At 37.0% G+C, this 14,737-nt stretch overlaps 1 protein-coding gene across 6 annotated transcripts; it reads right to left on the reverse strand.

Moving 5' to 3' along the window:
* Window positions 1-7,509: 7,509 nt before the first annotated feature.
* Window positions 7,510-11,913, reverse strand: LOC142524745 (uncharacterized). 6 transcript variants are annotated; one of them, XR_012814960.1, is made up of 6 exons: window positions 11,574-11,913; window positions 8,861-8,930; window positions 8,679-8,786; window positions 8,486-8,572; window positions 8,327-8,373; window positions 7,510-7,658 (listed from the first exon to the last, which is right to left on the reverse strand). XR_012814960.1 is itself a non-coding variant. In XM_075628832.1 (6 exons), exons 1-4 carry the CDS (start codon window positions 9,204-9,206, stop codon window positions 8,486-8,488), a joined length of 447 nt encoding a protein of 148 aa, XP_075484947.1. In that variant the 5' UTR covers window positions 9,207-11,550; the 3' UTR covers window positions 7,510-7,658; window positions 8,327-8,373. The 6 variants fall into 6 exon arrangements, 3 of the variants coding, with proteins under 3 accessions (XP_075484947.1, XP_075484945.1, XP_075484944.1); XR_012814959.1 differs by lacking the exon at window positions 11,574-11,913 and adding an exon at window positions 9,013-11,567 and having other exon boundaries at window positions 7,510-7,653; XR_012814958.1 differs by lacking the exon at window positions 11,574-11,913 and adding an exon at window positions 9,013-11,567.
* Window positions 11,914-14,737: the final 2,824 nt, after the last annotated feature.

The raw sequence follows: 14,737 nt of genomic DNA on the forward strand, positions 1-14,737 counted from the left end.
TTTGATATTGTTTATGGTTTTAATCCTTTGACTCCGTTGGATTTGATGTCTTTACCTGTGAGTGAAAGGTTAAACATGATGGCAAAAAGAAGGCTGAATTTGTTAGGGGTTTGCATGAAAAGGCCAAGGCCAACATAGAGAAGAAGAATGAACAATATGCCAAGCAAGCCAACAAGGGGAAGAAGAAGGTAGTATTTGAGAAGGGAGATTGGGTGTGGCTACACTTGAGCAAGGAAAGGTTCCCCGAGAAGAGACGTTCAAAGCTATTACCTAGGGGTGATGGACCATTTCAAGTCCTTGAAAGGATCAATGACAACGCCTACAAACTCGATCTACCAGGTGAGTATAACGTGAGTTCTACTTTTAATGTTAGTGACTTGTCGTTGTTTGATGTAGGTGACAAAATAGATTTGAGGACAAATCCTTTTCAAGAAGGAGAGGATGATGCGAACACGGAAGGTCAAGCCCTAAGGAAAGCATGAACCCTTTAGAGTTGCCGGAGGGACCAATTACGAGGAGACGATTGAAGAAGTTCAAGGAAGCGTTGCATGGACTTATGAGCCAAAGAGAAGGACTTACAAGTGGGGTGCAGAGTGCGGAAGGCTTCGTGATGCATGGGAGTACGTGTGAGGGCCGAAGGAACATTATTCAAGCGACTTTTGAACGACCGAGGCTACACGGACCCGAGCACGGACCTGTACACGGGGTCCGTGTCCATTACACTCGAGAATGAAGAAAACAGAGTCTACACGGACCCAAGCACGGACCTGTACACGGGGTCCGTGTCCTATACATCCGAGATGGGGAATTCCAGAGCCTACACGAACCCCCTTCCGGACCTCTACACGGGGTTCGTGTATGAGACGGCTTGGCGAGAATATTTTCTTTCTTTAGTGTTTTAATTATTTTGGCAACTAGATATTGTTATCTCTTAATTATTAAAGATACTTGGACGAAAAATTAACACACAATTCAGATATTGTTGATTAGAATACATTGTTCTTGAGTTTTTCTCTCAAACAATTAAAGCTTTTGCTTTGTTAAAAATCAAACTTATCAAAGTTCATACTTTGTGGCATTTGTCGATCGTTCTTACGCGGATTGTCAGAGACGAGTTCTTTGAAGGTTCGTTCTAGTTTCAATTGTTTTCATCGTGATTATTTATTACTAAACCTCGTAGTTTAGGGGTGAAAACCACACCATACTTGTTTCAAAAGATCAGGACACAACAACGAATTCCTTGTTCGTTATTAAATTGAGGGCGCGATTTATTTTTAATCGTGTTTGCTTTTTATTCGTACGTGGATTCACCTCAGAACCGTTGTGAACGGTTGTATTTGGCCTGCGTCTGAGCCATGAACTGTTGGTTATAGCATTCTCAATTTCGACGTATCCTAAACCATGTCGCCTTCTGTTATTTTCAAGATTTGTGTCCTGAGTGCTTTGATCTTCAGTCTTATCATGTTCATATACCACACTAGATCTGACAAATTTAATTTGTTTTAAACTGTCTTTCTCTAGTAGCGGTTGAGTTGATGCTTCAGAAGTATTGCATTCATTAATGCTATAACCTATTCTTGCTCTATCTCTGGCTGGTTTATGCATTTCATGCATCTTGTTAAGAGAAACAGAGGACTTGTTCCAAGTGTTGACTGTATCTATCAACCGTTTGTTTTCTTTCAAAGTAGCATGGAACAATCTTCGCAGATCATCGTTCTCAGCCGTTAGCAGACTTAACTTTAATCTCAAACTATTAACCTCTTTTTGCTGCGAACAGCTAGAGATAGTTAACTTGTTTTCCAAGTTTTTTTTTTTGTTTTGGGTTCATTGAACTGCTGTGAAAGCCTCTTAAACTCATCAGTAGATTCTTGATCTTCTTTGGCCATAAGACACTCTTCTTTCTCATCTTCGCTTCACTTGAAGATTCTTCAGAAATAGATTTTTCAGATTCTGATTCAGCCCATTTGCCTTTATCTTCTTCTGCAACTAAGACTCGCTGACTCTTCTTTTTGATGAATCTTTTTTTGTCTTTAACTCGTCTTCTGTCACTTGATTTCTTTTTGAAACGTCTGTCTTTCTTAATGTTTAAAAAGTACTAAAAAAATTTTTTTTCTCTACCTCAAATTTCACCATGTGCATGATCCCATAAAATATTTTCCAAAATATTTTGCATCATTTTAAATGTAAAATGTCGACCAACTAATATTTGAAATCCAAAGGAAATATTCAAATGTTTTACCAAGCCTAAAAAGTAATAAACGTGAAATATACCATCCTCTCAAAAACCACTCTAAAGCATAAATAAATGGTCTTAAAAATCTTTTAACGTAAAATCGTAATCAAAGATCATAAGTGCAGAAAAAGTAGAAGCGTTGTTCCTCGGGTTGTGTGCACTGTCAGTCCAGCCAAATCAAGTGTCAAGACCTCCTTCAATCTCACCTGCATCCAACACAGCTAGTGAGTCTAAAGACTCAACACACCATAATCTTGATAGCAAGTATACGTATAAAAATCACATGCAACAGTGAAAATACTTTTACGTAAAAATAACATTTTCATGATATGCATAGCATAAACCTTAACCTTTTTCTTTTTTTCTCAATCATAACATGACATAAAACCTTTTCATGATCATAAACATTATCCTTTCCTTTATTGAATTCAGATCGTTAATTGTGACTTTCCTCAATCCTCAAAAGTCGATGGATCCATCTACATGAAACCACAGTACTGGGCGGCATCGTCAACTGAGCCTTGGCCTATCCTCAATCATATCATCATATCCTCATATCCCCATAATCCCAATTACTTCACTTTTATCAATGTTTTCATATTTTCATCACTTCATAAAATTATGCAAAAATATCATTTTCTTTTGAAAACAAGCATGCATCATGTATTTTAAATGTCAACCTTAAATCATAAAAATCCACGGACATTTAAAATCATACTTCAACATGTAAAATATCATAAACCTTTAAAAATAATCATAATAGCATAAAAACAGCATTTAGAGCACTACCATAACTTTTACTAATTTTGGGTGTAAAAAAACCGTTTTACCCCTAAACATAAAATTCCTCGACTTTGACTTTTCCTTGAATTCATTGACTCTAACATGTCCCAAATAATTATTTATGCTTAAATTAAAATTTCCATAATTTTATTTAGCATAAATATTAGACTTTTCCATTTCTCTTTAATTAACTGTTTTGACAGTGTTTTAATCCCGAAAAATCCCAAACTTTAATATAAAATTCCTAAATTCATAATTTAGTCTTTTTATTATTGTAGCCCTTATGAACCACGACTCAACCCCCGTGAACTGTTTTTCAATTTATTTCATTTTAGAAACCCTATTATGACACCTAAACTTCAACCCCGAGCCAACTTTTGATTTTCACGAGTCACCCCCGAGCCAAGTTGATCCAAACCCTGACCAACACCCCAGAGTACCCTACTGGACCCTAAGTTCACTTAGAAACCCTTCCAAACAAAAAAAACAAAGCCCTAACTCCCAACCCCAAATCTGGCCGAGAACCCCACTAGTGATAGGACTCTCCCTTTTTGCTTCCAGGACCTTGCCAGCGAGCCCAGGCTATGAACCACTCACTTTCACACCTTCCTAAGACTCTAAATACTCGCCCTAGCTCAGCCCTTGAGCCCTGGACCGAGCCCTTCCAACCCTGCAAGTCGCGCGAAGCCAGCGCAAAATCTGTGCCACTTGTCGGGGAGGAGTCCTTGCTCCCAGCCCTCCTAATCCGAGTCCTATCTTGGCTAGGACTCTCCCCTAGACACAACCAGACCCTAGGCCAGCCCTGAACCAAAGCCCAGGCCTGCCCTCCCCTTGAAACATGACAGCCAAACCCTTATGCTTCATGACAGCAGAAATCGTTTTTCTGTGCAGCTTGTGGTGCAGTGGTTCTCGTGAGTTTAGGACCTTTTAAAACATGTAAAAACATCTCTTGGTCATAGCCTAACATCATGGCAGCCCCTTACAACATAAAACATGAATTTAAATCATAGAAGCATGAGTTTACCTCTTGTGCATGCCATAAATCCGAAAATACAGAAAATATATTCATGTTCTTCATGCATACAATAGTTAAAAAAATATTATGATATGATGGATGAGAAAAGGAGATGTATGGTGTGCCTTTACGTTTTATACGCACGAACCGTTGTCGACGAAGAACGGAGTGAAACCCTTGGCTTGTTCTAGCTTGAACCTTTCGAAAAATCCTTCCACTTGTGATGTGTGTGTGCCGTGGGGTTTTAGAGTTGTGGGGAAAGTTTTTTCTGAATTTAAAAAGGTCGGAGGCGTGTAGTTGTGTTGCATGGTGTAGGGTTTTAACATAATATATATTAAATAATTCTAGTAATAGGGCTTAGGCTTATTAAGCCTCCTAATTAAGCCCAAAAACCTATAATTTAATAACAAAAATTATTTTGTTTAGAGTAGTTTGTGAATTTATTATTCGGGTTGCCATTAAGTTCGTATTTTTGTTGAAAAATCAACACCGATAAAATTTACGTCCCGGCGTATAAAATCACCTCAAAACCCCTTATTTTCAAAAATATGAAAAACCATCAAATATATTTTAAAAAATTAAAAATAATTATTTAATAAAAATATTTTACGTTTTTTCAGCCATTGGTCTCTGTTCCTCGATCGCAACTTGAATCTTCCTTAAAAATACAATTTTATGCATGATGATAATAAAATCATATTTAACATATAAACATGTATGTCACATAATCGATTTGCAATTAATATCAATTAATTACTCATTTTTCATATTTCCTAGATTTGCATGCAATTGGGTTACGTCATCTTAATTTTGGACCTTACAATTCCTCCCCCCCCCTTAAATAAAATTTCGTCCTCGAAATTAGAACTTACCGAATAGATCTGGATAGCGACTCTTCAAGTCTCTCTCGGTTTCCCAAGTTGCTTCCTCTTCTGAATGATTCAGCCACTTGATCTTGGCCATTGGAATGACTTTGTTTCGCAATCGTCTTTCTTGCCTTGCCAAGATCTGGACAGGCTTTCTTCATAAGTCATATTTGGAGTCAACTGACGTGGTTCATAATTAAGCACATGTGACGGATTCGACATGTACTTCCATAGCATTGAAACATGGAACACATTGTGAACTCCAGAAAGTGTTGGTGGCAATGCCACTCTATAAGCTAGTGTTCCAATTCTCTCCAAAATCTCGAATGGACCAATAAATCTTGGACTAAGCTTGCCTTTCTTGCCAAAGCGCATAACACCCTTCATAGGTGCTATTTTCACAAATACGTGGTCGCCTACTGCAAACTCTAAGTTCCTTCGTCTTTTGTCCGCATAACTCTTTTGTCGGCTTTGTGCAGTCTTCATTCTCTCAAGAATTTTGACTACAAGTTCGGCAGTCTCTTCAATCACATCCGGACCAATATCTCTTCTTTCCCCAACCTCATCCCAATGAATAGGAGATCTACATTTCCTTCCATAAAGTGACTCAAAAGGAGCAATCCCGATTGATGATTGGAAACTATTATTGTAAGTGAACTCCACTAGAGGTAACATTGGTTCCCAACTGCCTTGGAAATCAATAACACATGCTCGCAGTAGATCTTCCAAAATCTGTATAACTCTTTCTGACTGACCATCGGTTTGAGGATGAAATGCTGTACTAAATAATAACTTGGTCCCCATCGCTGCATGCAGGCTCTTCCAGAAAGATGACGTAAATCTCGGATCTTTGTCAGACACAATAGACACTGGAATCCCATGCAGGCGAACTATCTCCCGAACATACAACCCCGCATAATGAACCATGGTGAATGTCATCTTAATAGGTAGAAAATGCGCTGATTTTGTAAGACGATCAACTATCACCCATATGGCATTCACTTCCTTAACAGTCTTTGGCAATCCCACAACAAAGGCCATAGTGATATTTTCCCATTTCCACTCGGGAATAGGGAGTGGCTTCAATTTCATCGCTGGTCTTTGATGCTCTGCTTTAACTTGCTAACAAATCAAACACTTGGTTACAAATCTCAGAATGTCCCTCTTCATGCCTGGCCATCAATATAACAACTGCAAATCCTTGTACATCTTCGTACTTCCCGGATCGATGGAGTATGGTGAGTCATGGGCTTCCTTCATAATAAGATCTCTCAAATAAACGTCACTAGGAACCCATAGACGATCTCGATAACGAACTAAACCATCTGCCACAGAATATAAATTCCGGCCCTTGGCTTCATCTCTAGCTCTCCACTTTTGCAATTGCTCATCAGTGGACTATCCATCCCGTATTCTGGCTCTCAAAGTCGACTGTACTGATAGTGTGGCAAGATTAGGGGCCTCGCCCCTAGCATAGACAGTAAGCTCAAACCGCTGTATCTCGGACTGCAACGGTCTTTGGAGTGAAAATTGTGTGATAACTGCTGCTTTTCTACTCAATGCGTCTGCCACAACATTAGCTCTCCCGGATGGTAGCTAATCTCACATTCGTAGTCCTTTAATAACTCAAGCCATCTGCGCTGTCTCATATTCAACTCCTTTTGGGTGAAGATGTATTTCAAACTCTTATGGTCGGTGAATATCTTGCACTTCTCCCCATAAAGGTAGTGTCTCCAAATTTTTAGTGCAAAGACTACTGGTGCAAGCTCAAGATCATGACTAGGGTAGTTCTTTTCGTGAATTTTCAACTGTCTCGACGCATAGGCGATAACTCGGTCATTTTGCATCATAACAGCGCCCAAACCAAGCTTAGAAGCATCGGTGTAATGAACATACTCCCCTTGCCCCGATGGCATAGATAACACTGGCGCTGAAATCAAGGCTTGCTTCAACTTGTCAAAACTTTCTTGACACTCGGATCCCCAAATAAACTTTGCATTCTTCTTAGTCAACACTAGAAGAAAAACGCTAAAAGACAACGGATTTTATCCTGTTGTCTTTTAGGGTGAAAAACTGATGTTGTAAGCACTGTTGTTAAAAACCCTGGTCAACAACAACGGATATAAACCGTAGTCTTATATAACAAAAACAACGGTTTTGAAACGTTTTTAAAATGTTGTGTAATGTCAGCTACGACAACGCTTTTACAACGCTTCAAAACCGTTGTGTTATATCAACTACGACAACCTTTTCGATGCAAATTAAAAACGTTGTTGTTACGAAGTTACGATAACATTTTAACTATGTAGAAAAAACGTTGTTGTTTGTTGTTTATAACAACATTTACGCAATGAATAAAAACCGTTGTTGTAAGTTATTTTAAGAACAAATGAAAACCGTTGTCTTCGAACTTGATTACAAATCAGTTTTGCATCATTTTATAACCGTTGCCGTTAATTTTTTAAAAACCGTTGTCTTTCACATTTTATATACAATGAACAAATTAATTAATAATTATATAAAAACACAAATTAAAAAATCCTGCAATTAGAACTAATAAAATATAAAAGCATACAATCATCCTAAAACAATTAAGCTCAAAAGTAAAACATAAATGGTGCCCACATCCACGTACCATAATCCATAATATTTGATCCAAAATAAGTCTTACAACACCAAAAACACTAGATGTGCATATTTTTTTGAAGCTTTCTTTCTCCTTCTTTCGAAGCTGCAAAGTGTTTATCATTTCGAACCTATCCTGTTTTGAAAAACAAAAACCATGGTTATATTTTTCGAATATTTAGCTGAGCTCAAAAACCAAAAAAAACACCAGATGCAAAAACAAAAACACATAGATTTCCATGCACTATTTCGCCGTTGCTAGCGAAAACAACGCCAAACCTAACATATCTACAATAAATAAGAGCTTTGAAGAATAAAATTATAGAATGCATGCCTTTGTTTCTAATGATAAAATTCACGCCTTTCACACAATATCATTTAGGTTGGCATATCTACAAATTTACGTCAATAAGTACATGTGGAAACTAAAATGACACCATACAGTTCCCAGGGGGAAAGCATCAAGTCATCATCAAAAGGGATATATCAGACATATTTGGTTAGGTTTTCATCCAGGAACATAAATAAGGATTTCATAATGGTACAAATATTTTGTTTTAGTTCTCCAGAAATTTCGGCATTACCTCCCTTAAATAGGACATCCCGAAAAAAATCAAAACAACATAACAACTGTATACTCGAAAATTAAGTCCATCGATTCAAACGTAAAACAAAATCGCATGCAGAGCCGCCCAAGCTCGATCATTCCAAATAAAATCAATCAATCAAGTATCACACCATATGTACAAATACACGGGGTAAGTCCTCGGCAAATGACTGAAGATGTATTTATTTAGTACTTACCAACAAAAATATCTGAAATGTCTCAATAGCGCAACAGTAGCAATTCCCTGGAAATGGAGGATTTATACTTTTGAAACTTTGCAAATGTTCATTTACTGATATCAAACAATTGTGAAATGAAAAGAGAAACATAGAATTATGGAGGGAAGCATTCCATACCTACTCATAAATATGATCCTGTATACATTCTGCCAACTCAGAACGCACCTCATCGATTTCTTCCCGAGAGTACTCCGATTTTGTGAACTGTGAATACACATACAAATTATGTTACTAAAAAAACAATCATTACTGAATTTTCAAAATGTTGAAATCGATAATGTAAATTTTCAAAGAAGCAATATAATTTTACTATTGATCGTACTGAATCTCTCTCGATAGTTGCAATTTCTTCAATAATTTGTCTCATAAATCTCATCACATAATAACCGCATTGTTTTGCATCTGGTTGTCGAGGAGCCTATGGTAATTAGAAACAAATTGTTAATTAAAAATATAAGCATTAAAGTTACTGTTTAACATAATTACACATACCTTTACCACTTCCCACAAAGCATTTTTCCTGCCTTTCCTTCCCTTGTTTGAATTAAACAATCTCAAGGCCCTCCATACATTAACAATAATTAATATATGAGTTTTTTATTGACTAAATTAATTTCTTTAATAAAAAAAGAATATTAACTCACATTTCCACTACATATTTCCAGTCCTCATCGCGAATGCGATGATACATGGAATCCAACAAATAAATAACCTCCTTGTAAGGTTCAATGACAACGAGGATCCAATGAAAACTACGCACAAACGTTCGATTATGCTCATCTTGTAACCACTTCTTGGACTTAGCCCTAGTAGGAAATCTGGCGATCAAATACTCCATGTGTTCCCTAATTAAATTATTATTAAAAATAAATAAACAAATAGAATGTAAGCAAAGCGCATGAAAGTATTATTAATTTGGAGAAATTACTTGATATAAAGATCAATCTCAACATCATTTGCCAACACATAACGATGTTCTTGCTGCAACTCATCGTGACAAGCGGAGTGCACTACTGCACCAGATAAAAGCTTCGTAAGTTCTATTTGTCGATGACTTGATGGGATCCCAATTGTGTGCACACTAGACAGATAGTCTGAGCAAAATTCAATAGCCTCTTCAGCAATATAACATTCAGATATACAACCTTCAGGTCGATTGCGATTTCGCACATAACCTTTCAAAATCTTCATGTATCTTTCAAACGGATACATGTACCTATACCAAACCGGTCCACACAATTTCACCTCCCGCACAAGATGAATAGTCAGATGAATCATTATATCAAAAAATGAAGGTGGAAAATACTTTTCAAGTAAACACAATATCGTCACAATCTCTCTTTGCATTTCATCCAACTTTGACACATCTATCACTTTATTACATAACACATTGAAGAAAAAACACAATCGAGTGATAGTGTCTCTGACATGTTTGGGCAAGACACCACGGATGGCCACTGGAAGCAATTGTTGTATTAAAGTGTGGTAATCGTGTGACTTAAGGCCAACAAGTCTCAATTCCTTCATCGATACAAGGTTTCTAACATTGGATGAGTAACATGTAGGGACTTGTATTCCACCCAAAGTATTCAAAATCTTTCTTTTCTCATCCTTACCAAGTGTATAACATGCTGCTGGCAAATACTTTCTCTTCTCCCCCATATTTGGTGCTAAATCTGTCCGCACATTCATTTCCACAAGGTCCAATCTCGCAGTTACTCCATCCTTTGTTTTTCCAGGAATGTCAAGTAACGTGCCAATGAGACTTTCACATACATTTTTTTCAATGTGCATCACATCAAGAACATGTCGAACATGTAGATGTTCCCAATACTCAAGTTCAAAGAATATTGATTTCTTTTTCCAGCAAGATTTGACATTATCCTTGCTCGACTTAAGCATCCCAATACTTTTTCCCCAGCGACAATTAATTCTTTCAACTCTTTCCAAAACTTCATGGCCACTCAATGGTTTTGGAGCGGGGTTGAACTCTTGGTTCCTGTTAAATGCCTTTCTTTGCCGTCGATAAGGATGAGTTGCAGGTAGAAACCTTCTATGGCCTGTATATGACATTTTCTTACTATGCTTCAATCTTGTTGAATAGGTTTCTTCACCACAAATAGGACATGCATGATATCCTTTCACAACACATCCTGACAGGTTCCCATATGCAGGAAAGTCATTGATCGTCCATAGTAATACAGCCCTAAGTGAGAAAGTTTCTTGTCGATATGCATCATATGTTTCAACGCCTGTATCCCATAAGCATTTTAAGTCATCAATCAGAGGTGCTAAGTAAACATCAATATCATTTCCTGGTTGTTTGGGACCAGAAATCAACTAAGTGAGCATCATAAATTTTCTCTTCATACACAACCATGGAGGAAGATTGTAAGTGATCATTAAAACTGGCCAACAACTGTATGCAGAACTCATCAAACCATGGGGATTGATCCCGTCAGCTGATATGGCCAATCTAAGATTTCTTGACTCATTAGCAAACCCAGGCCACTTGCGATCAACTAATTTCCAAGATGGCGCATCGGCTGGATGACGTAAGTAGCCATCACGAAGTCTTTTATCAGCATACCATGTCAGATCCTTCGATATCTCCTTGTTCCGAAACATTCTTTGAAATCTAAGAATAGGTGGAAAGTACCACAGGACCTTTGCAGACACTTCTTCCCTTACCGTATTTTTTTGGCCCAACTTCCACCTTGAAATCCCGCAAGTAGGGCAACTGGTCAAATTGGCATACTCCTTTCGGTATAAGATACAATCATTAGGGCAAGCATGAATTTTCACGTAATTCATCCCTAGTGTACACAAGCTTCTCTTCGCATCGTATAAAGATAAAGGTAATTCATTGTCATCTGGAAGAATTTCTCCTAACAAACTGAGTAGGTTAGTGAAACTTTTATCACTCCAACTATATTTTGCCTTCAAGTTGAATAACTTCACAAGTTCAGATAACTTCGTAAATTTAATGCATCCAGGATACAAAGGTTTCTCTGCATCTTCAAGTAGCTTATTGAATTGAATTGGATTCCAGCATAACTATCATATGCATCATGTACCATATCTATCGGTTCCTCAGCAAAAGATTTTTGTCCATCTTGCCCTACTTGATCACTACCATTCATTGAGTTCCCTATCGTAGATCTTTCCCCATGCCATATCCATGTATGGTAAGTCAAATCTATACCATTAGAATACATATGTGCCCGTATAGTTTCTACATTTCTCTTCTTTAGATTACCACATTTTGCACATGGGAAACATATTGTGTCAGGATCCTTTGCGTTTTTCATTGCAAATTGCAAGAAAGACTCTACTCCAAATTCATATTCATGTGATAGTCTATCCTTTGACATCCATTCTTTCTCCACTCTTGGTAAAACTAATCAACCAACACCTTCAAAACAGTTGTAAATATTAAAACAAATAATATAGCCTATGTCAAGGAAAACAGATAATATAGCCTATATCTATAGCCTATGTCAAGGAAAACATATAATATTAAAACAAATAATATAGCCTATATCTATACTATATTATATATTCAGAAAACAGAGATACTTATTATCTATATACTATACTATACTATATTATAGCAACCGATTTTGTTCAACACCAAAAAAAATTTCCAATTCCGCCCCGATATCGTATTTGATACGCAAATTTCAATAAACGGACATGTTATATTCTCAAGTATTGAGCTGTGTAAAAATGGGATTCAACTAAAAGAGAACATGGAGCTAATACATTTTGAAACAAAACAATAGATATAGGATCATGGTAATAAAAGCTGAATACAACAACAAAATCAATCATCTTTCACTATTCCCAATCCAACCCGCATTTACAATAAGGTTTGGTTAATCTAAACAGTCATTCTCTTCTGCTAAAATTCGAAGATATCAGCTCTATTCGATGGATCCATCTATAAAACCGTGGTACACGGCGGCGGGGGACATCAGCGACAGCATTACCCGCCCACTGAGCCCGGGCCTCAGCTCATCATATCTCATGTCATCATATACATATACATCGTCAGTCACAACCAATTCTCATCCTTCAAAAATATCATCACTTTCATCACTTAATAAAAATATGCATATGCGTAACTTTTCCTTTAAACCAAGCATGCACCGTATTTATCTTAATTGCGTAAAAATCATGAACATGATGCATGAACATTTAAAATATCATGAATTTGTGCTCAGGGTGTTGCCAGGACCAAAACCTCACCCCGGGTGCAAAATGACCATTTTGCCCCTGGAAACCCAAAAATTACCGTTTTACCCCTGGACCTCTAAAATTGACCCGAAGATTACCAAACACCTTAAAATATTTCCAAAACATATTTACAAGTGCTCCTAGACGTAAACTCGAGCCCATATTACAATTTAACCGATTCGTTTTAAAACTTAGAACGAGGTCCCGGTTTTAACCCGAATCAACTCGAAATTTAACCTAATTTTTCCCAATTTTTTTATAATATCTTACCAACACTTAAAAGCTCCTAAAATCATGCAACCAAGCCCCTAAACCCACGGATAACTTTCCAGAACATGCTAAAATTCTCGGCCAACACCTAATCCATATTCCTTGCAACACATGGCCCCCAATCTCCTCCCCTTTCGGTCCCCTCTAATCTCACCACCTGTTCACCCTTTAAATCTCTTCCTTATGTCCGTAAGAGACCTCCTAACTAATCCAATCCAAAGAGAAATGCCGCTGTACGAGATCGTATGTAAATTCCTATCGGCTAACGCAATTTCTCTCTATCAAACTACATCTCCAAGATCCGAACTCCTCCCTCATCCCGGTGCCTATGGTACATGGTTGGGTTTGAGCCCATGCACAGCCGCAACCCTTGCCCGACAGAACTCGAACCACCCAAGCCCCAAACTCTCGATTCTTCACTCGTATACGTCCAGCACATTTTCTAAACCTCATGACAGCAACTTGACACCACCAACAGCCTCTAGACACTAAAGAATCGCAGCCCCTTGCACCAAATTCAGAACAAAAAAAAACGTAATTATCATGCATGCTAATAGACAAGTTTCATGAAAGCTTAACCGAAAACGTAGTTACGGAATAGATCGAGTGATGAACATGCATAAAAATGAATTTTCAATGTATATAGGACGTGAATGATGCAGAAAGAAGGATACAAAGCGTGCCTGATAATTAATTTTGGACAAACTATCGAGAAGCTAAAGGCCGAGGAGAGGAGCTCTTTGCTTGGAAGGAAATATGGCATCACCGAACTTTGCAGCAGCAAAATCACAAGGAAGCTTGTGAGTGGAGGAGATGGGCGGTTGCTGAAATGTAATTAGGTTAGTGGGAGTTTAAGGAATTAATTAAGGGTTAATTGTTTGGATGATGAAGACTGATGGTTTCCTTTTTCTGGAGCTGATATGAGGAAACCGAGAGGACAGGGAGCTGATGGGTGTGTGTCGGCTGGTTGAGAATTATGTTTAGGTTAATTAGTTGTTTAGGAGCTTAATTACATAATAATCAAATGGTTAATGGGCCCTAGATTATTTAATTAAAATTTTAAAGGGTTTTAAGCCCAACAAGCTTAAAAGTAGGCCCATTATATCCAAACGCACTCCCGAAAAACATTTTGTGTTGAAAAGATTTTAAAAATATTAGCCGAACCTTTAAAAAGTCCTCTGATTCGATAAAATTTGCGTACCGTTAAAAATAAAATTCTGCGGGTAAAAATACCCAATAAAATCTTTTTTTTTGAAAATTATCCTTAAAAACACTTATTTTAGTTAATAAAATTAATCATGTAATAAAATAATTTTCCTGACACTTCTCCGGTCTTCGTTCCTCGATCGAATGTGAAATGCATCTAGAAATCATAATGCATGAACTTTTAAAATTTCGTGAATTAAATCTTATCATGCATGAATTACGCATAAAATGCATAAAAATAATTAAACATAAATTAATGAAAGAAACATGCATTTCAGGCTTTAAAACAATTTAATAAAATATTAAAGAAATTTAATAACTTGCATGCACGTGGTTCACATGGACCTTCAAATTTTTGGGACGTTACAAAAAATTTTTGAATGAATCTTCTGAGATACTTCAGAATCTTGATTAATTAATTAATATTCATAATTTATTATTTTTTAAGTCAAATATCAATATTCATAATTAAGCACGTGTTTCGCATATATTTTTCTATAATACCAAGTATATCATGTAACTCAATTATTTTGGTTAATGGAGTCCAACCTAATTCTAAAATCAATTCAACTTCTAGGTCTCACCCGAAAATTTATATGTTAAAAAAACTCGATTATGTTATACCTCACATTTTATATCTATATACCCAGTCAT

The sequence above is a fragment of the Primulina tabacum genome, chromosome 14 (genome assembly GCF_025594145.1).
Source record: "Primulina tabacum isolate GXHZ01 chromosome 14, ASM2559414v2, whole genome shotgun sequence".
NCBI classification, from domain to species: domain Eukaryota; kingdom Viridiplantae; phylum Streptophyta; class Magnoliopsida; order Lamiales; family Gesneriaceae; genus Primulina; species Primulina tabacum.